The 22192-nt window shown below is 41.4% G+C and overlaps 1 protein-coding gene across 10 annotated transcripts in view; it reads left to right on the top strand.

Moving 5' to 3' along the window:
* Positions 1 to 3786: 3786 nt before the first annotated feature.
* The window catches only part of UNC79 (unc-79 homolog, NALCN channel complex subunit), a 100836-nt gene continuing 82430 nt past the window's right edge, over positions 3787 to 22192 (top strand). For 4 of the 10 annotated variants that reach the window (XM_052694532.1, XM_052694535.1, XM_052694536.1 and 1 more), the window contains exons 1-3: positions 10426 to 11622; positions 13425 to 13545; positions 19352 to 19656. In XM_052694532.1, coding sequence (XP_052550492.1) covers positions 11355 to 11622; positions 13425 to 13545; positions 19352 to 19656 — 694 coding nt within the window. In that variant the 5' untranslated portion in view covers positions 10426 to 11354. Of the gene's footprint in view, positions 3894 to 9584; positions 9725 to 10425; positions 11623 to 13424; positions 13546 to 19351; positions 19657 to 22192 lie in introns of those variants that run through there. The other 6 variants (XM_052694538.1, XM_052694542.1, XM_052694539.1 and 3 more) reach the window with 4 other exon arrangements.

Genomic DNA, 22192 nt, shown 5'->3' on the forward strand with positions numbered 1-22192 from the left:
GGAAGGATTTTTAGAACCTCCTTACCTAAAGGACTGCTTGAAATATAAGTATTCTTTGTAAATACCTTTTTTTTTTCCCAGGCTTCTAGTCCATTTCAAGCATTTTTCCCTAAAAGCAATGTGGATTATATTTCACAGGTATTTTAAAATAATGCTTTTTTGGTGCACATCTCTTCACTTATAGGCTTCAAATGCTGATGGATTTCAAATCACAGTGCTGGGGCTTCCTGCTAGACTTTCCCAATTGTGCTGTGCTTTGGGAGAAAGGATAAGCAGAGAGCTATGCAAAGAGAGACCAGAATCACACTCCTGTAGTAGTACCAAAGGAGAGTACCAAGCATAAAGTGCTTGTCCAAGATGATGTTGTCCCTAATGCGGGTTTGGTTGGTGCAGCAGGCTGGGTGTAGGTGGAAGCAGTCTGCTGGAGAAAGAGTGCCTGCTTTGTTTCTCATCATGTACCTACACCAAGGGCTTGCACTTCTCTCAGTTGTACCAATGCTAGCTTTCAACTTGCTACAGGTAGGCACGCAGGTAATGCATACATGAGAATAAATCACCACTGAAATCCATCTTTTCATAGTAGCATAACAACAGTAATTCCTACTAAGACAAATGGGTTTGTCTTGAATTAAATGTTGGGATGTTTGGCTCATGGTAATAGTTATATGTGACAGTGCATATTTATGTAAAATACTCATAATAGACCTGAGATAGTAGAACTATCATAGTCACGGAGATAGTGACCATGACGCTTCTTAGCCACTGTATTGCCTCTTCTCAGGAATGGATACTCTGCATGAGCTCACTCTATTAATTTAAGAGAATTGGTGGTATTCAGACTCATTGGGTCTGCAAAAAGTAGCTGGAGTATATCAATCCAACAGTCAGTAGACTTTGATTTGCTTTATAGATTACACAGCATGTCCACTTCAATATTTTTAAGGGCCTACAGATTTGAAAAATAAGGACATACTTATCTAAAGTGCAGCAGCTTTCCTACAGGCTGCTCTAAGGGTGCCCTTAATATGTCAATTGAGTTAAATTCTTGTTTTACACCAAGGCTCCTGCCTCTGATAATCCTCCCTTCAGTTCATTGTATGTAACTCCTGGACTCCTGTCTGGAACAAGCCAATTTGGTGTCATCATTTGGAGGAGACACTACTGAGCTGACTTGAAACTGGCTGGGAAGCCAGTCTTTATAGACATAAGCAAGGTAAGTCAACACTGGTTGTCTCTTGGCTGAGACTTGCACTTTGGCAGGGATCACAAACGTGGTACAGAGGGACCCCACACAGCAAAATGCCAATGATCACAGTAGTGCTCAATATCATGCATTTTTTTTCTCCACCTCCTTCCTGGAAAACCTCACACCTCACACCTTTTTTTTTTTTTGTTGTTGTTATTTGCCACTGGCTTTGCACAGCAGAGCCTTTTCCCAAAAGTTTTTACTTAAGTTCAGAAATACTAAAGCAAACTAAAAACTGTGGTCTGAGTTCCTTGTCTGCCATGTTGTTGTCTTATCCTTTGGACCATGATGCCTTGATAGGTTTAAGAAGGTTATTTTTTGATGCTCGTCTTTCTAATTCCTCACACTACAATGTATTTTTACTTTAGCAGTGCAGGTAGTTCATGTAGACAATTCTGCACTAGTGTGGGATTATAGATAATTTAAAAATCTCCAAGGTATTGGAGAGACATCTAATTCAACCAGGCTGGTACACATTTCCCCTTGCTTCTTAAAGTTAGTAAAGCCAATCTCTAATTTTTTTTATAGTCCTAGTACATGTTTGTCAGGTTTGTTCTGGTTCTCTATGCAGGTCACCACTTCTCTAAATTTCACTGCTATGGCAACAAATTAAGTATTTTGTTCATTTAGAGGCTAATGAGATTACTCTAGAAGAGAAATTGAGGGCATTTATTAGATTGTTTTTACAGAGTCTGATACAGACAAATCTAACATCCATACAGTTAATTGAAGTAATTCTCAGAATAAGAAGAAAATTAAATATGCTTTAAAACAACCAAACAAGCACTGCATTTCTTAATGATAATTTTCCCCCTAAAGTAATAATTATTCTATCCCTGGGAAGAAAAGAACAAATACTAGCATCACAAGTTGGCTATCCAGTTGGAATCACAGTGGAAATAGTGAGGCCCAGAGCTCTTTACTACTCAGTCTCTCACTTTAAATCAACCCAAGTCAGGGATGACTGAAATGCATTTGTCACATGCCAGATGGCATAACAGATACATGTTTGTGGGTTCAGCAAAGCCTCTGTACACATCACAATCACTTCTGCCATGACTGCCAACATCTATTATTCTATCCTATCCTAATTTCTATCCTACTACTGATTTCTTTTCTTCTACTCTGCAGCTTCCTCCTCGGAGCAGCTACATTCCTGTTCTCCCACAGCAGGAGGTCTGGTTGAATATTTTCTGTGTCAATAACACTGCAAACAAGGTAGGAAGTTTTTCTTGTATTCTTAAGTCTAAGCACAAAGACTAGGACTGGATATTCTCCTAGGAAGAAATCAATTCTCAGCATCGTAGAAGCACAAGACTTAATAAGCTGTCAGTAAAATTGAACTCCGAGGTGATGTACAAACTTTCTTGCTTTTGTTCATAGACATGATTTTCTGTGAAGGAGGAGAGGTTTCTGTCCCATTTGCTGTGACATGGCTGATGCCACTTAGCCCAGGTGTCTGAGCCTTGAGGAATATCTCCAGAAATCATCCTGTGTCAACCAGCACATGTGTTGTAGCATGTCTGATTTGAGCCTAATGGTTCAGTTTAATCTGTTAATCAGATAGACTTTTTCCTCTAGCAATAATCTATTTTACCATCATTCATGAAGATTAATGCTTACAGAGAGCAAAGATTTAGGGACAAATTAAATTTAGTGTGGCCTAACTCTTGCTGTCAAATGCACGTCTGAGCCTGAGGGACTCCATCTGCTGTTTGAATTTGATGGGGGGGAAGACCTGTTCAGGGCCTCTTGTTCCATGTCAACACCGGGCATCTGGAGTAGTTAACCTGGGGGTAGTGCTGGATACCCAGAGAGCAGCATGCAGATTGAAAAGCCCTAAGGCCAAAGAAGCTCATCCTGTCCTATCTCTGCTCCAGTGGAGTTGTTACATTTTGCTTCTGTTATTGGGATTGCTACTGGCTCATCAGTCAGATTCTTCTCTCTCCTCTCCTCCATTTCATGACAGAGCCTTCAATTCAGTGGCCTGTAGTGACTAAAGCAAGAGTCTGAGACATCCCACTTTCTCACCTCTGCTGTGGGCCTTAATAACCCCATCACAATGCAGTTCGTGATAACCTCTTGCCAGATCTGCATGAGCAAATCCCCCAAAATTGGGATACTAGCTTAAAATAAATTGAACTGAAAGTTTTGTTTTGTGTTGTTTGATAAAGCTTGTGAAGCATTTAAATTCTTCCCTACCAGTTTAAATGCTCATTTGTTTTGAACAGTGCTTATACTCTGAGTTTCTAAACGTGATAGGTAAGAATTACCTCTTACTTAAAATTCAAATAGAGATTGATGTAATTCCCTGATCAAGACCCTGAGCCTTTAAGGAAAACATCATGGGAACGTATCAAGAATGGGTAACAGTGATCATATCTGTTTACAAACGCGTGTAAATGTGTATAAACACACACGTACTGTATGGGAACTGCTGAATCACAGCCTGAACCTCTGATTGATCACCTGAGGTGAGCAATGAGTCAGCCACGGGAGCACAGGTGAATTGCCTTCACCTGTGCTGCTGGAAGGGGTGGAGCCTGGCTGCACCTCTGCTAGACCCATTGAAGAGCTGACTATCAGTGGGGAAGGATTCCTTCTGGAGATCTCTCCTCTGGAGTTTTGCAGTGAGCCCAGGACGTGGGTAAGCACTCTATCTATTCTCTTTTTTGTTATTATAACCTGCTTAGCTAAACTCTCTTGTTTGTTTCATAATTGCAACATCTTTATATTCATTGATTATATGCATACATATAGATAGATTGCATAAATAAATATATCTATATGTATGTATTCATTAATTTATGAACAATTTAAGAAATTTTCTGTATTCAGTTGCTGGTAGGAGAGTTTACAATTTCATATTTTTCAAAAGGATTTAAAAAAAAAAAAGTCAGAAAGATTGCCTTTCGAATAGTAGATTGTTTAATCTTGGTCATTAATACCAAAGTCTACACTTTATGTCTCTGTTCAGAGACAGTTCATGTCTGGAAGACTTCTTACAATATTTTATTATACGTTATTTTAAGCGTTACACGCTATTTTGTTCCTGAATTATGTTGCCATTGCAATTCATGCTGTTATGACAAACAAAGTTACGAAAGCAACAAAATCCACAGAGGCAGTAAGCTCCCCATCCATTCCAAATCTTATTTGCCTTACCCTGCAAAAGGCACAGTAGAAGGAAATGTGAAAATTAAGTCTCCTATGTTAGTGGAAAAAAACTGTGGTCTGTAACTATTTCCTCTGTAAGACGTAGGTGTATTTTGTAGCTCTCTCAAATATACTGTGTCACCTTAATATCCAGACATCCAGCTGGCTGATTGTCAGCAATTACTTCCCTCATGCTCAAGAACAGTCCCTCCTAACATGAAGTCAAGCGTAGGTCAATGGAGGCTTGTGTGGATGCAAGACGTGTTTCTGACAAAAGCCAAATGTAAAAAGGAAGCGTACAAGGGTAGGTGACCTGTAAGGAATAGAGAAATGGTGTGCAGGAATGTCTGAGTGTGAAGAGATGGATGGAGTTAGGAAAAGTAGAGCTCACCAGGAGCTCACCACAGCTGAATCTGGTGAGGGAAAATAAAGAACAATCAGAAGAATTCAGTAAAAAGGAGGCTAAGAAAAATGGGATAGGGGATCTGGTGATGGAGGACATGGAAAAAGGCTGAAATACTCAATGTCTTCTTTGCTTTAGCCTTTTTTGATGGGGAATCCAAGGCCCTGAGGCCAGTGTGAAATTTTAGAACAAAGGACCCACTCCTAAGAAAGAGAGAATCGGGTCAGGAACATATAAACAAGTCAGACATACCTAAGTCCATCAGAACCAGAGGAATGCGTGCCCGAGTGCTGAGAGTAGCCACTGTCATTGTGACACTGCTTTTGATTGTCCTTAAAAGAGCAAGGGAACTCAAGGAGAGCCCTGAGAAGTGAAAGTGGAAGGAAGCAAATGTCACTCCTAATTTCAAGGAGGGCAAGCAGAAGAATCTAGGAAGTTGATGGGCTGCAGCCTTACCTTGGTCTCTGGAAAAATGATGGGCAAATAATCCTGGAAAACCAAATATACTACGGGGCTTAGGCATTGCTTATGCATGTACAAGAACTCATGAGCAATAAATCTGTTCCCATATGACTGAGTTACATGCTGAACTGTATAGAATCTTGCTCAGTAAATGCAGGCAAACCTCCAATTTTCAGGCACTTAAGCCAAATAAATATTTTGCATGAGAAATTGAATTAATACTTCCCCAGTGTACTCCTGCTTTATCAAGCTGAATGGTTTAGGAGGCTCGCCACGGTGGTATGTGAATACTTGGTACATTTTAAGGGATACCCATGGGAGCTCAGTTCCTCCCAGTGAAGAGATCCCTATTGTTCTGTAATGAGTGGTAGAACACTTTAGCACGATCTGTTGCAACAACAGACAGAAATTCAAGATAAAGATGAAACCTGAATTCAACAGCATATTTCTGTGAGGTCTGAAAGCCTATATTCTGGAAGTCTCCATTTTCCTCACTGATGTTCTTGGGGAAGGGAGGCTTGTAGCTCCACATGACTTTCTTGGGCATTTCATTGCAAGAAATAAATAGAAAAACTCTCATTGACTTCAGCAGGATTTGATATCACATGTCAGTGTCCAATAAAATAATGAAATGTAAGCAATCTCTGCCTCACCTCTGCTGCCCAGGTAGCAACATACAGATCTTGCAGCGAGCTCAGCAGGAAGAAAGAGCAAAGCACGTGTGGGAGAATAGCAGAGCTCTTTGCTTTTGTGAAGTACTACTCAAACAACCAGAGGAATCTCCTGTCCCAGTTAACTTGTCCTTCAGTTGCCATCCAGTTCCACTACAAGTTTATAGCAGCCACAGGTAGTAGTTAAAGTTGGCTCCTCTCTTTTGGGGGCTTGCAACAGCAGGGAGTGTGGGAAGGACTACAAGAAAGCTGAGATGGCCTCAGGAAAAGGCATTAAGAGAGCTGAGTGGTGTTGGAAAAAATCTTGCACATTCAACATCTTTAGAAGATCACTGAGAGGAAAAAAAAAAAAAGCCAATCTGTTAAACATCAGCAAACAGCATCTGCCTCCTCACTGCTGTTCCTGTCACAGAATATGCATCACCCTCCAATCTGGACAGCAGGATCCAGGAGGCACTGCTTGCATGATGAACCAGAACATGCACCTGTACTCCTCCACTTACCTGATGCTGTTCTCTTTGGCTGCTCATCCCCTCTGGGGAGATTATATTGCAACAGTATTGCTTGTCAAGATCCAGATGCCTGCCTTATGGTACCTACTGACTCCTGCAAAGCACAAGTGCTTGAGCGAGGAAGAAATTGGGAAAGGGTGGCAGGAGACCTGTGTGGATGAGCAAGGAGCTTGTGCGCAAACTCAAAGAAGAAGGCCCATGAAATGTGGAAAAAGGGTCTGACCACTTGGGAAGAATACAGGAATGTTGTCAGGGCTTGCAGAGGTGCAACGAGGAGGGCTAAAGCCCGCCTGGAATTAAATCTGGCAAAGGGGATAAAGGATAATAAAAAAGGTTTTTTCAAGTACATTAACAGTAAAAGGAAGACTAGGGAGAATTGGCTCCCCTGCTAAGTGACAGGGGTGTTCTGGTAACGGGGGATGCTGAGAAGGCGGAGATACTGAATGTCTTCTTTGCTTCTGTCTTCAGTGAAAAAGCTCCCCCTCAGGAATCTGAGACCCTGGAGGTGAGTGAGAGGATCTGGGGAATGGAAGACCTCCCTTCTGTCAGGGAAGAGGTGGTCCAGGAGCGCCTAGGCAACACCAATGTTCACAAATTCCTGGGACCCGATGGGATTCATCCACGGGTGCTGAGAGAGCTGGCAGAGGTGATTGCTGAACCACCCTCTGTCATCTTTGAGAAGTCTTGGAGGATGGGGGAGGTGCCTGAAGACTGGAAGATAGCCAACGTCACCCCGGTCTTCAAAAAAGGCAAGAAGGAAGACCCAGGCAATTATAGGCCAGTCAGCCTCACCTCTGTCCCTGGAAAGGTGATGGAACAGCTTGTACTGGATGTCATCTCCAGACAACTGGAAGAAGAGGAGGTTATCAGGAGTAGTCAGCACGGGTTCACAAGGGGGAGGTTGTGCTTGACCAACCTGGTAGTCTTCTATGATGTTTTCTCTGGCTGGGTGGATAGCGGGAGAGCAGTGGATGTAGTCTACCTTGATTTCAGCAAGGCATTTGATACTGTCCCCCACGACATCCTTATAACAAAGCTGAGGAAGTGTGGGATAGATGAGTGGACAGTGAGGTGGGTTGAGAACTGGCTGACTGGCAGAGCACAGAGGGTCGTTGTTGGTGATGCAGAGTCCGGTTGGAGGCCTGTAAGCAGCGGTGTTCCTCAGGGGTCTGTGCTGGGTCCGGTCTTGTTCAACATCTTCATCAATGACCTTGATGAGGGGATAATGGCCACCCTCAGCAAGTTTGCTGATGATACGAAGTTGGGAGGATTGGCTGACACGCCTGAAGGCTGTGCTGCCATTCAGCAAGACCTGGACAGGCTGGAGAGCTGGGCAGAAAAAAACCGGATGAGGTTCAACAAAAGCAAGTGTAGAGTCTTGCATCTGGGGAGGAATAATTGCATGCACCTGTACAGGTTGGGGGATGACCTGCTGGAGGGGAGCCCTGCAGAGAGGGACCTGGGTGTCCTGGTGGATGACAGGTTGGCCATGAGCCAGCAGTGTGCCCTTGTGGCCAAGAGGGCCGATGGCTTACTGGGGTGCATTAAAAAGAGCATGGCCAGCAGGTCGAAGGAGGTGATCCTCCCCCTCTACTCTGCCCTGGTAAGACCTCATCTGGAGTACTGTGTCCAGTTCTGAGCTCCCCAGTACAAAAAAGACAGGGATCTCTTGGAAAGAGTCCAGCAGAGGGCCACGAAGATGGTGAAGGGCCTGGAGCATCTCCCCTATGAGGAAAGGCTGAGGGAACTGGGTCTGTTCAGCCTTGAGAAAAGAAGACTGAGAGGGGACCTGATCCAGGTCTATAAATATCTAAGGTGTGGGGGGCAGAATGGCGAGGCCAGACTGTTTTCAGTGGTGAGTGGAGACAGGACAAGGGGAAACAGCTGGAAACTGCAGCATAGGAAGTTCCGCACAAACATGCGCAAGAACTTCTTTACAGTGAGATGACGGAGCACTGGAACAGGCTGCCCAGGGAGGTGGTGGAGTCTCCTTCTCTGGAGATGTTCAAGACCTGCCTGGATGCCGACCTGTGCGACCTGCTGTAGGGAACCTGCTTTGGCAGGGGGGTTGGACTCGATGATCTCTGGAGGTCCCTTCCAACCCCTACAATTCTGTGATTCTGTGATACTATCTTCTGAAGCTAAACTACTGGATACAGCCACGGACTGCAGCGTTCTTAATCTGTGTACCACCTTCAGCTGTTTAAACCAGGGTTGGATGAACACATGTCCATGAATTTGTGTGCTCACTAAACTTCATGTATTTCTCACCCTGAAAAATGGTAGTTGATGTTTCAATTTCCTTTTTTTTTTTTTTTTTTTTTTTTTTTTTTTTTCCTCTGGGGAGAAGAGAAATATGTATTTGTTTCCTTTCCCACTTCTTTAAATGCAGTTTAACTTTAATTATGAGGTTATGATGGGATTGGAATTGGATGATCTTTAAGGTCCTTTCCAACCCAAGCTGTTCAATATTTTTCCCATGGCAAGAGTCTATTGGCATTGCTGATATCCTCCTGAAAATTTAGAAGGAAAGAAATAATTTATTGTGAATCTGGAAGGACTGTGGGACAGGATTTGGTTAGAAAATGCAACCGTGTCTGCAGTGCAGGTAATGTATTTAGAATGTGGAGGGTCAGCCTCTTCTCCCAGGCAACAAAGATAAGGTGAGAGGTAGTGGCCTTATGTTACACCTGGGGAGGGCCAGGCTGGATACAGGGAGATCTTTCTTCTCAGAAAGAATGGTGAGATACTGGCACGGGCTGCTCAGGGAGGTGATGGAGTCACCATCCCTGGAGATGTTCAAGAAATGTATTGATGTGGTACTGAGGGGCGTGGTTTAGAGTGGTCAGAGGGTTGATGTGATGGTTGGACTAGATTATCTTGGTATGAATCTATGACACTACGATGAGGAGGAGCTGCTGCCCGTGGCCCCAAGGCAGTCCCCAAACATCCCCAGAGCCCCACCACCCCTTTTCTTGGGGGTCCTTAGTACGCCTGGCGCGCAGCCCCTCCGAGGCATCCACCCGGGGCGGGTACCTCAGTGCTGCCCTCACGAGGCGGGCAGCGGGGTGGCTCTAGGCAGGTTCCCTTTAAGAGCTCACTCCGTTCCCGCCCCGTCCCCGCCCGCTGCCGCCGCTCCCGGCCCGCATCCCTGCGGCAGCGGCTCCGTCCCCAGCGCGGTGCCGCGCCGAGCCGGGGCGTTGCGCCGTCCCCGCTGCTAGGGCAGGCGCTTGGGGCCGCCCCGCCGGCAGCATGTCCACCAAGGCGGAGCAGTGTGAGTGGCGGGGCCGGGCGGCGCGGCGCGACCGGGTGCGGTCCGATGGGAGTGGGTGCCCGGAGGCTGTCTCCCGGCTGCGGGGCAGCCCGGCGGGGCAGCGCTCACCCCGCGTTGTCGGACGTCCCGGCAACGGGCAGCGGGAGGGGTGGTTTGTGGAGGGGGGCCGCCTACTTTCTGGCTCTTTCTTCCTCCGCCGTTGCGGTGGTGCTGATGGAGAGACGGCCTTCCTGGGGACGCGAGGCGTCCGTCCTCGCTGGGGCGGAGGGGATGGGGGGATCGGGCCTCTCTGGCATCGGTCCCGGCGCCGTGCCGCCTGGGAGACGCTCCCGGCGTTGCTGCCTCGAGCCTGCCGTCGCTGTGTGATGGAGGCACGGTGCCGCTCTTGCTAGTGACGCGCACCTTTTGGCAGAAGGTACGGCGGCATCGCTGCCTTGCCGTGTTCCTCCTTGCCCTGCGGGACCCTCGGCTGCCGCCAGCCCTGCCCGCAGCCCGCCGCGTCTCGTGGCAGCCGAGATGTGCCAGCCACCATGTTGGCTCTGCGCGTGGAGCTGCCAGGTGACTGACATGGTGGCTGGGACGGCCGCGCGTGTGTGGCTGCTGACGGCAGCTGTTGTTCTGCCAGGGAAAAACACTAGCGCTGTCGGGCTGGTCACCCGCATCAAGGCTACTTTCTCTGCCGATGCTCGGTGTTAGATGTAAGCCGGGTACCTGGAAGCAGCAGGCTGGAACGATGCCTGCCGTGACTATGCGATGCGATCTGATGGCTCGGAGGCTGATTGCTGCCCTCTGCATCCTGTTGGCCACTCAGGTCACTAGCAAGAGTCCCCGTTCTGATAAGCCTGTGCTCAAGTGCTCTAGGGAAGAGATTACTTATAACTTTTCCTGTAGGTTTTACCACTTATTTGCAGTAATGGATGGTCCCTCTATTAAAATATTATGTGGATGTGAATTTATTACTGTGGGGCTGCATTTCTGGCCTTTTGAACAGAAAGGCAATGTTCTGACCATACCTCAGGCCTTGAGTGTGCAATGATCAGGTCTGTGTTACTCTGTTTTTTTTGTGCCTTCCTCCCACCCAGTTTCTGAATGTGTTTCCTCTTTCTTTCTCATATGTTGATTATACATCCCTCACACTGGCCTATAGAAGAATTTCTGCTTCCCCTTGTCCTGACACTGTCTTCAGCATTTTCTTTAGCATTTTCAGCACTGTCTTTTCTGTTTTGCCTCATCTATTTCCGCATTCCTAATTCTCTTGGTCTTTTCTGCTTGAGCTTCTCTTCCATTTTTTTTTCCCTTGGCTATCTTTCCTTTTCATCCCTCTGTACCATCTGGGAGACTGCATCTTGGTTCATGTGTCCATGTTGCTTTTTGTTGAAAGATCTACTTGGGATCCAGTTTGCAGTTCTTTCCTCTTCTTGACACTTTTTCATGGCACTTCAGTGCACTCTGTTCAGTTAGCAGGCATGTTCTGTGCATTCTAACTTATTGAATGTATCTTGTTTACAAAGACTGCTCTCCTGTCTAGTTATTATGACATTACCAAATGTCTTTTTCTCTACATAACTTTAAGATCCACTCACCTGCAAATTTTGACCAATAGCGATGGTCTCCGACAAGGATTATATTGATGTGCATGCGTAATTATCAGGCAAACCTTCAGGCTCCATCTGTTCCTGCTGTTGCTTCTGCTCTCATGGACAGACAAGTGAGAACCAGAATGTTTCAAGGAGGAGTCACAAGTTATACTGAATCTGAATTTACCAAGAAGCAGCAAAAAAACCCCCTACAAATGTGGAAATGGAGAGACCAGTTGGGAAGAGCAACAAGGCACTGGTCTAAACACGAATGCATGGTCACCCCTCAGCACCCCCTTTGGCAGGTTGTATGGAAAGCAGGTAAAATGGTGGCAGTCTGGGAAATCATCTTGAGAAGCTTCTCTATTTTTGTGACCGCTTGAATTTCATATCTCAATTGAGGGGATACTGACAGTGGGTTTCATCGTTTGACCCACCACCACAGCATGCCTGAGGTATGCTTTTGTATCACAAGAGAATTAGTTCTTTTCACCTTGAGTTACATGAACTGGCATTTAGTTGTGGTAAGTAATGTCCCGGGAAAGCCTGATGTCCATGATGTTTTCCAGGCTCGTGGAACAACCAAAACCATCTTTAAAAGCTCTTAATGGTTTTACTCAATTCAGTAAATGCTTATGGGGAAGCTAGGAAGTTTAGTTAGGTCGGTGTAGATAATAAAGACAGATCCAGCAAAATACCTGGATTAGCTTTTCTTCTTTCTTTCTATTTTTAATTTTGAATTTGTTTGATATGATGACCCTATGAGAGTGCTGAAGGAAGTATTTCCACTGAGTGACATCACATTTTGAAGTGTATCTCTGGACGCTCAAGTCATTCACACATTTCACTATCTTTGGGTCTCATAAACCTGTGCTCTAGAGCTTTCATTCAGAAGGCTATTAGCTGTTCTGGGATGCTGTACTGAAATGGTCAGCAATCCGGTTAGCTCTGAGAGAGGAGGCCAAAACCTTGAGCCTAGAGCTATGATTTAGAAAGTATTTAGAAGAAGAAGTATTTAGAAAGTCTAAATAAAATGTTCTGTTATTTCAGCTTATATAATTGCATGACTGTGCTGATTAATAGGAAAAAATATATACGCATTATTGAAAAGAAGTAGTTATAGGAAGGCGTGCCACAATTTTTGGCATTTCATTAATTAATTTCATTTACAGGTATCTGGCAGCAAGCCATGGCAGTCACATTTAAGGTCAGGCTGGACCAGGCTCTGTGCAAGCTGATCTAGCTGTTGATGTCCCTGTTCATTGCAGGGGAGTTGGACTAGATGACCTTTGAAGGTCTCTTTCAACTCTGAGAATTCCATGATTTGGGCAATTGAGGGCTGGCAGGCTCAGTTTCTCAGTAGATCAGTCTTGGTTGGTCAGTCTCAATAGAGCAAAAAATGCCCAGACCATCCTTGATAATTTCTGCGTGAGACTGACCAGTGTCATATAGGCAGTGCATGGTTTGGTAGCTATGGTGGGTTATTTTTCTTCCAATACTGAACATGGAGCTTGGTTAGATATTAAAGCACTATTTCTAAAACAACCAGTCTCAAAGAAGGTGTAGGGCTTCTGCTACTCTTTGAAATGCTCTCACCTTTTTGTTCAAATTTCCTAAGACACTTAAAGAAACAGGACAACTCTTTTCATGTCTGTAGTTCATTGCGTAGTGTACACTTGTAGCATTAAGTAAATAATATCAGCTCCCTATATTAGCTTGAATTTCTCCTTTTCACTATGGAAATGTCACCTCACACGAACCGCCTGTTGTCCAGTGACTCACTTAATATAAATGAATCCTGAGATTTTTGGAGGCACAGATAACTGCTTTTTTAAAATTACTTTTTCTTCCCCCCTCCTTCCTCTCCCCCCCATTTGCTAGCACTAAGGCAATCTAAAGCAGAAGCAGACATTCACTGCCTTTCTTCTCCTTCCCTTAGCGCTCATGCATGGTAATGATCAATTTATTCAGTAAAGAGAGTGAAAAAGTCTTTTTTTATGGTTTAATTCTTAAATTAAGAAAAAAAAAGAATCAGTTGGGGTAGGAACAGATGTGATTCCTTCACCATCTGCAAAAAGCTGAGTGAAAGTTTGTGTTTTTTTTTTTTTTTGTCTTTTATGTAGTTGCTTCCAAAATCCGTTACCTTCAAGAATACCACAACCGGGTTCTCCATAACATTTACCCTGTGCCCTCTGGGACTGACATTGCAAATACTCTGAAATACTTTTCTCAGACGTTATTGAGGTAAGTTTTAACTAATGCTCTTGAAGAAAAAAGAAATTGCTAAAGTATTGTAGGGAGTATTCATTGACTTTGAATTGTTTGCAGGATTTAATGGGTCAGTGCTCTACCAGAAAGAGTCAGAGCGTAATTTAAGAAAAGAATGATATAAATCAATCTCTTCAGTGGCTGTTGCCCAATTTGCCCAGTTGAGCTGCTTATTGAGTGGCTGATTCTAAAATAAACTTGGTTATTTACACGTTTACTAGGCCCTTCTAAGTCTTAGGTGAATGTACAAACATACTGAACCCATGAAGAAAGGAGGTAGTGACCTGCAGAGCTTTAGAAGTGGACACTCATGACCTACTTGACAATCCTAGTGCTTTGGGATGGTAGAGCAATGAGCCCAGCAAACAGGACTGGGGTCTGTGCTGCAGTTCAGATCGGGTTCTGGTTCAGTCCCTTACAACAATATGAATAGTTATGAAGTTGGTATACAGATCTGGATTTGGATGGCAGCGGCAAGAGATCAGGATTGCTGTGACCCAGGAGTTTGATCTAATTTGATCCACCATTTAGTGACAATATGTGGTGCAAGGTACCATGTGAATACAGAATACATTTTGAATAGGAAATATTACCTCTTGTCTTTCTAAAAAGATGTGAAAAATTGTGAGGCTTAATTAGGAATGACATGCATATTCTGCTTTCCTCCACAGTGCTACCTAGTGGTTTCATATTTTCAAATCAATTTAGAATGGCTTTTGACAGTGGAGATTTTATTTCTATCTGTCCAGGTTTTGATTGGCGTAAGTTTTCATATACGAAAAAGTAATGCTGCATTTCCGTGCATAGCTTCCTGAATTTATACCTGGGATCTCCTTGCTGTCAGAAGCTAGTTTGGAAATACAGCCATTTGTCTTATGTCCTAAGGAAACAGTAATTTATTACAGTTAACTGTGTATTAGTACGTATATCCGGGTGATACAAAAAAGTGGAGAAGCATGAATTTAACTTGAAAGAATGACATTAGTTCATTCTAACGCTCATTCAAAGCCCATGGAATGTAACATGACCCTGTTTGTAAACCTGTGAGAAGGAAAGACGCATAGACAAAATACTCATTATTAGTGGAACACCTCTTTCACTGTTCAAAAACAGACAAAAAGCAGCAACAAAACCACCAAACAGAAACAAAGAAACCCAGCCCTTCTGTTAACTGAAAATCTCAAGACTAGAATTGTTTAACCACTGTGAAATGTGTTTCCCTCAGCATTTAAAATGTTGGGGAAAAAAAAAAAAAAAAAAAAGACAACCAGTAGGGCTTTTTAAAAGAACAGTAAATTGAATTTTGTCTGAAAACACAGCAGTGGTAAGAAATAAAAAAAGTAAGAGTCATTGAAAATACCTCTGAAATAGGACTTTGTTCCCACATGAGAATGTTTTCATGGTTTATTTTGCACAACAAGCACACTTAAATCATGTTTGAAGAAGGCTCTTAACTAAAGTGCCTCTACTGAAATGCTGTGAGCCTTCAAGCCTAACTTTCTTGCTTTAACAGCTTAGTTCTGATTGGTTTATATCTTGTCTCTCAGCTGTAACTACCAAGTGCTACAATGAGATCCATTTCTTTTTGGGGCAGAAGTTCATTAGAACACAATGAATTTAAAAACCGTTTCTTAAAGAAAATATATTTATACCACCCTGCTGTCTTAATCTTTCTGAGCAGTACGACTGCATGTCTTGTGCAAAAATTTTTCATACTCCATGGGCAGGGATGATTCTAGGCTTACTGAAGAAACTTTATAATTGCCAACTATGAGAGCAGTTTAGAATCAGAATAACAATTGAGCAACTCCATTTCTTTATTTTGTGCTTGGAATGGGACTGAACCAAAATCCTCTTGTTGATGATACCTCATGAGGCAGAAGTGAAATCGATATGAAACATACAGATCTACATAATTCACAAATGGCTTTGTCCTTAATGATGTTGGATCTGATCAACCTCAGAAGTAGAGGGATGCCAGAAATTGCAGCCAGAGCTTGGATCTAAATTTATTAAGTGGCCTGCATTCTGATACTTAGGCAGGTCAAATCCTTGTAACTGGGGAATCTGAACTGTGGGTGAGAGCCTGAGTGCTATGGTTGAACCAGTATAAGTGTATATGCTTGTTGATACTAAGATAGAAACTGGTTAAAGAAGCAAAACAAAACATACCTTGTGTTTAGTGTGGCAGATGGAAAGGAGGAAACTCCCACCCACTGCATGCAGATCTCTAAAATTTATCCTGAAACTAAACAGACTGGTTAAGAACTTGTCTTTCTGGACAATCTGATCAAAAATTTCTTTGCATGCTGAGTCTCCTTTCTGCCTCCTACACTGATATTCCTTTGTGCAGGGTTTAGCGTCCATGTTAGAAATATGTGGTGGAGAATAACCTTTCTAGCTTGAGACAGAACATATGTAATGAATTCAAGCTGCAGAAAGAGTACTGATCAAACAGCAGAAATGCCCATTGAGATCGGAGATTTGTCTTTGCAGAGCAAGTTGATTGGGATCATCTATTTTAAAATAACTTTAAAAAATATTTTCTACTTTGATGTGTATTCTCTTTGCAGCTGATTTTTAGGACAAACGTTTCTTGATAAACATATAATCAAAGGAATCAAGAAGGAATAGTTCTTAGTCACAGAAATTCCATACTATGTTTTTTACAAGTGTAGCTTTTATTAGTTACTCTACTTTTTACCTTTCCATACTATGGGCACATTGAATGTGCTTTCAGTGGGTATGCCTACTGTTTTGGATCACATTCGTATCTGGTGTCATTCTGTTAGCTATCTCACAAGGGTTTAGTTTGCTCCTTTGTGCTGTACGTAGCTTTGATATAGCACAAGCTCAGGGGTGGGGGGAGCAGATGTGGAATGGCTAAAGAAGTTCAATTCTTTATTTCTATGAACAAACATCACATAAAGTCACCATACACAATGCATAGCATATTGATTCATTTAGTTCTTCCTTAATTTTCCTCTTTGGACAAAAGCATTTCCTTACATTACTGCATGAATTTGTTTCATGCCCTGCTCATTTTCAGTATTTTAACTCTCATTTGAGGAATGATCTTAAGGCTTAAACATCTTGCAGAACAACTAATTCTTCCACATTTTTTTGGAGAAAAGTCTCCATGCATGTTTCTAAGTAAAATGTATTTCATAAGAAATAGTTGCAAATGCTTCCTGGCTAATTAATAGTCAAGCTTGTTTTGCTGCCTTGGTGAGATGCAAATCTCTCATAGACATTTTAGGAAATGTTTCCTGAAAGACAATAATCTGGAGGTAGATTTGTAGCAGAGGTGTACAGACCTTTAAGGAAGCCTGACAGTTTTCTTGCGTGTCATGGAGCAAGTTCAGTATGGAGTTATGATCTGCAAGCAGTCCCTGCTCTCAGTTTGTGCTTTGAGCAATTACAGGAACAAACTGCAACCATTCTATCTTGGTCTTAAAGGATCTTCTAGATTTTCATTTCTGATTCTTTAATTTATTGCCGCTGTAACATATTGGTCAGTCACAAACCTGGGTCTGAAAGTTTTGTATTTTTTTTTCCCCACCTAAATTTGACATAATTAGATCTGATTTTTGGATATGATCTCATTTTTATTCCCGAAGTGAACAGAAGGATGACCCAATCAATATATAAGGCGACGTGTGTTGGTTTCTAATCAGTTAGCTGTAGCTCCATGTCAAAAAAAAGGAAATCTGTAGTGCAAACTCTCATCACTGCCTTACACTTTCCAAAGCAAGGATTAAATAATGCAGTAATGCTCTTTCTAGAAGCAAGAGTGATTGAAGTGATGTGCTAGCAAGTTCAGGGATGGACAGTTGGTATCATCTGCTAGTAGGCAGAGATGGAATAGAATTTAGTACCTACATATCTATAAATGAGCTGTAGAGTACAGCAAATAAACATTAAGCAAATTAAAAGTTAATAGGAAATAAGGAATCAGCACTCTGATCATTTGTTTTTAAAGTCATACTAGATCCTACTGATTTTTCTGATGCAATTTTGTAAACATTTCATGGCAGTCACTACTTTTCTTGTACTGGACATTGGGTAACAGAAATCAAATTAATCTACCAAATATGTAGGGCATAGTAATAAAAAAGTAGTCTCTTAATACAGACAATAGGCCTGTAATCTCTAACTGCAAGTGTGATGAGAGACCTGCCTGGTAGTAGCCACTTGGCATTCAACTGTAACTGTGAAAGTGTTTTACATATATACTGAATGAATGGCATCTCTTCTTATAAGCACCTTTGCATGAGTTCAGCTTACTTGTGTGAGTTGTTGCATTGACACAGATGAATCTGTGCCAAGGTGGTTATATGGTAGGGATGTCTGTTCTGTTGAAGATAATGGAGACTTCTAGAAGTCTCCCTCTTGGCATAATTCTGCTCTTCATTAGTCAGTGGAAATTCTGATGCTACTCTCTTGTCTTTTTTAAGCTAAGTTTTAGTGCTGACTTTGGGAGTGGAGTTAAACCAACAAGAACTGGTTTTGGGAATCCTGTTTGTTGAGAGGTGCAAAATATGCTTAAAAAAAACAGCAAAACGTCCAAAACTGTGTGTGGTTTAATATATTTGAAAGGTGTATTATATTTTCTAGGCACATACAAAGACTGAGATAACTCTACCATTACCTGATAACTAAAGTGTAGCACTGCTTACGTGACAATTTATATTTAAAGTAGCTTTTTATTTTTCTTTTTAGAAAATTAGGTTAACATGTTTACAACATTCTTAGAACTACATTTACAAGGTGGTTGACATATAGCTTCTATTTTGATTCCCACTAAATCCTTTTTTGTTTTTTTGAAATTATCTCTCCTTTAGTTTATAGTGAGTTTTGTTGAATAAATAACGTAAGTAGCAGGAGAAATGTATGGTAACATACTGTCTGATCTGCAGTTATATTATTGGTCTTGCTTGCTTAGCACTTAGATTTTGAAGGTAACTATTTACCCAAGGAACATTTGTATTCGTAAAGTAAAATGTTTCCTCCTTAAACATGAGCAAAGTTAAAAACACATAAACAACCATTATCATTAGCTCACAAACATATGCTAAAGACCATCTACTATATATTATTTTATAACTTTTCCAAATGTAGTTTAGTTAACATTTTAGAAATATTATATTATTTCTAAATCCATGTGCCTGTTTAAACTTCATTATCTCAAATGATACTGACTGAGTGGTCATGAAACAGTATCATAAAATACATAGACATTATTTTAATGCAATAAACATGTGATTTTTAAGACTATCTTAACAAACACACATGTTTATTCTTTGCTAAAACATGTTTCTGCAAGTGCCACACCTATATTTTACATGTTTTCAGTCAGTTGGTTCAAAAGATTTCATAGAAGGGAAAAAAATCCAACAGCTTCTCAAAATCTCAGAGTAAAATACCAATCTGTTTTGACACAGCTATTTTTCCATAGCAAACGTTATTGATACCTAGAATTTTTCTTAACTGTGAAACATGGGTAGGGCACTGAAACATGCATTTTTATATTTTTGCTCCTTATGAACCAGATAACACATGAGATGCAATGAAAATATTCATAGATATCAATTTTAATTCTTTTATCTTGAAGCATGAAAATCAATGGTTACTAGATTTATAGATAACTGGTTTGGGGAGCAATTGCATCTTATGTGGGATGTATCTGGTGTTTTATTATTTGTTTTATAGTGTCATTTCAATGTAATGTGCTGTTCTTTGTGTCTTTGTTGTCTCTTTTTTTTCTTTGTCCCCCCAACAGCATTTTGTCCCGCACAGGGAAGAAGGAGAATCAAGATGCCTCCAATTTGACAGTGCCCATGACCATGTGTCTTTTTCCTGTGCCATTCCCACTCACCCCATCTCTAAGACCACAGGTCAGTTCCATCAACCCTACTGTTACTCGCTCCCTCCTTTACAGCGTCCTGCGAGATGCTCCATCAGAACGTGGCCAGCAAAGTCGTGATGCTCAGTTATCAGACTACCCATCTTTGGACTATCAAGGACTTTACGTGACACTGGTGACACTGCTGGATCTAGTTCCATTGCTACAACATGGTCAACATGGTAAGCAGGCCCTTGAACCCTTCCAGTACGCTTAACTTCAGTGCCGTGAATCCATGAATGATGCTTAAATGCAATAGAAGAGATGGGCCTAAACTGATCTGCATCTGGATGTCATATCTACTGGGATGTACTTATATCAAAGTGTTTGGTTTGCTTTCTGAAATAAAAGATATTTTGTTTTGTGAATCATGGATTTGGGTTTGAATTCTGAACTTGTCTGATTTTCAGTGAAATGTTAGTAGTATGGAACTAAAATAATACAAATGTGTCTAAAAATATCTGGAACTTGAATATGAATCTGTTGGGATACCTTCAGGCTTATCTTTTTGAAGTGGCTCTCTTAAACGGGCATTACTTGGATATGTACACCTATCTTGTGAGGAATATGCAGATTTAGTGTTTTGGTGAAGATCCATCTCTGCACAGAACACAGTATACATTTGATGGAAGAAAAATGATGACAATAGAGATGGCTTTAAAATATTTCAGGTTAAAAAGTTGCCAATACTTCCATCTGACTTGCTGAAAAGCAGTGTTTTCTTAGGTTTAGAACTGCTTCATCTCAAGGTTTTTGTGACTGGGGTATATATATATATATATATTTTTTTTTTTTTCCCCTCGAGTACTGCATATATACCTGGCTTGTTAATCCGTGGCTTCCCATAATGGGGTTTTGGAACACAGCATTTTCCTTATGTTGCACAAGCCAGAAATCAATTTTCACCATGGTACCAGGGTGTATTATATCACGATGAACTTATGTAGTTCAGTACAGGGAGTACTGTCATCAGCCTGATTCACTGCTAAACTCTTTAGCAGGAAAGCTGCTTCTGTTAAATGCTAAATTACTTCTGAGTTGGCAGCAGCATGTTTTGATTCAATGATTACTGTGCTGGGATCTTGGAAAAAAGAGACTATTAGCAAATTACAGACTTGATGACTTTACTGTTTTTCCAGAAATTGAAGTTAATTATCAAAACAATATTTTTCCAAGTAGATAGCATGGTGATAACTAAAAACCAATGGAGTCTTCTAAAGAGCAAATAACACTGAACAAACATGATTTTGTTTCATGATGGCACAATGGTTCTTCCAGTGAAGTTTTTCTGTCCTTAGACTATCATTGCTGTGTTACTTGACATCCTCATGGACAATCTGGAACATACAGTTGTCACTTGAATGAGGAAAGGTGCTCCAGGAGCCTGTGTCAATTGGAAGGTTATGCCAAGTGTGAACCTTACAGGAGCCTGTGCTGCATCTAGTGTTATTAAATATTTTAATTTTTACTTGGCTGATAGCACTGAGAAAACACTTTGATTTACAGGGGATATCAAGTTAGTGAAAATAAAGTCCCTTATGTGAACGATTTCTAATTCAAAGCAATCTTGGTAAATTGCAGTCTGTTTTGAAAAGTCTTTAAAGGAGAAAAGTAAAATCTTATATTTGAATAAGAGAAATCAAATGCAGAAATATTGGCTTGAAAGTCATACTGCACAAAGTGCTACAGCAGATCAAAGGCTGACTGACTCATTAATATACTAATACTGGCAATATGTAAACATGCTTTATTAGACATGCAAAGCATTTTATTTAATTTTTCATTCTAATACCTCTAGCAAGGTATCAGCTGGAGTCAAATTTTCAGATTTGTTCATCTGGTCTTAAGAAATGTACAACGATATTTGGGAGGAGTCTCCAGAAAAAGAAACAAGAATGGTCTGAAGTCTAGAAAATGTGGACGGAAAGGGAAAAACAAACTATCTTTGGCTTAAAGAAAACTGAAGGGAATTATGGTTACAAACATGTAAAGATTGTTTAAAGATAGCTGTAAGGAGAAATAAACTGTTCGTGTTTACAGTTAGCTAGGAGCAGGATTAGAATTAGTTGTCTTACATTGCAGCAGAAGAAATTTTAAAAGCAAAACAAAACAAAAAATCCAACGCTCTTTTATTATATGGATGGTTAAACACTAAGAACTGGCAGATGAGGGAGTGAAACTTTGTCTTGCAGATTACTAAAGCCAAGTTAGATAAACATGTTCCAGAAATAATACAGTTTACTCATGTGGCAAGGGGATTTCACCTATTATTTCCTGTGCTTTTGTGTATTGATAATTAAGTTTTGTGATAGAACTTAATTATTTTTTTCCCTCAACATAGCATTTGACAAAAAGAAACGTTGTGGGTTGTTGTTTTTTTTTTTTTTTTTGTTTTTTTTTTTACTCCGAACAATCCATACTGTTTGGGTAAGTACAACAGGTATGCCAGATGGTCCTCAGATTGGATCCTGCCAGACTACACCAAATTGTCAGTACTTAGATGTACTGCAAGAGCAAAACATGCTCTACCATTAAAAGTCTAGTTTTTCCACAGAAGGTTTACTATGTACAAGTGCAGACTTGTCTGAGCACTCAAATCATCCTAGGAGTAATGATAAGTTTGGAGAGTGTGTAATGCAATTAAGTTTACAGAGGGAGTAACAAAATAAATCCCTCTCCTGCAGGGATAATGCCTGATGATATTTTGTAGTCATCGCA

This window comes from Tympanuchus pallidicinctus, unplaced genomic scaffold (assembly GCF_026119805.1).
Source record: "Tympanuchus pallidicinctus isolate F22 unplaced genomic scaffold, pur_lepc_1.0 scaffold3, whole genome shotgun sequence".
Lineage (NCBI taxonomy): Eukaryota > Metazoa > Chordata > Aves > Galliformes > Phasianidae > Tympanuchus > Tympanuchus pallidicinctus.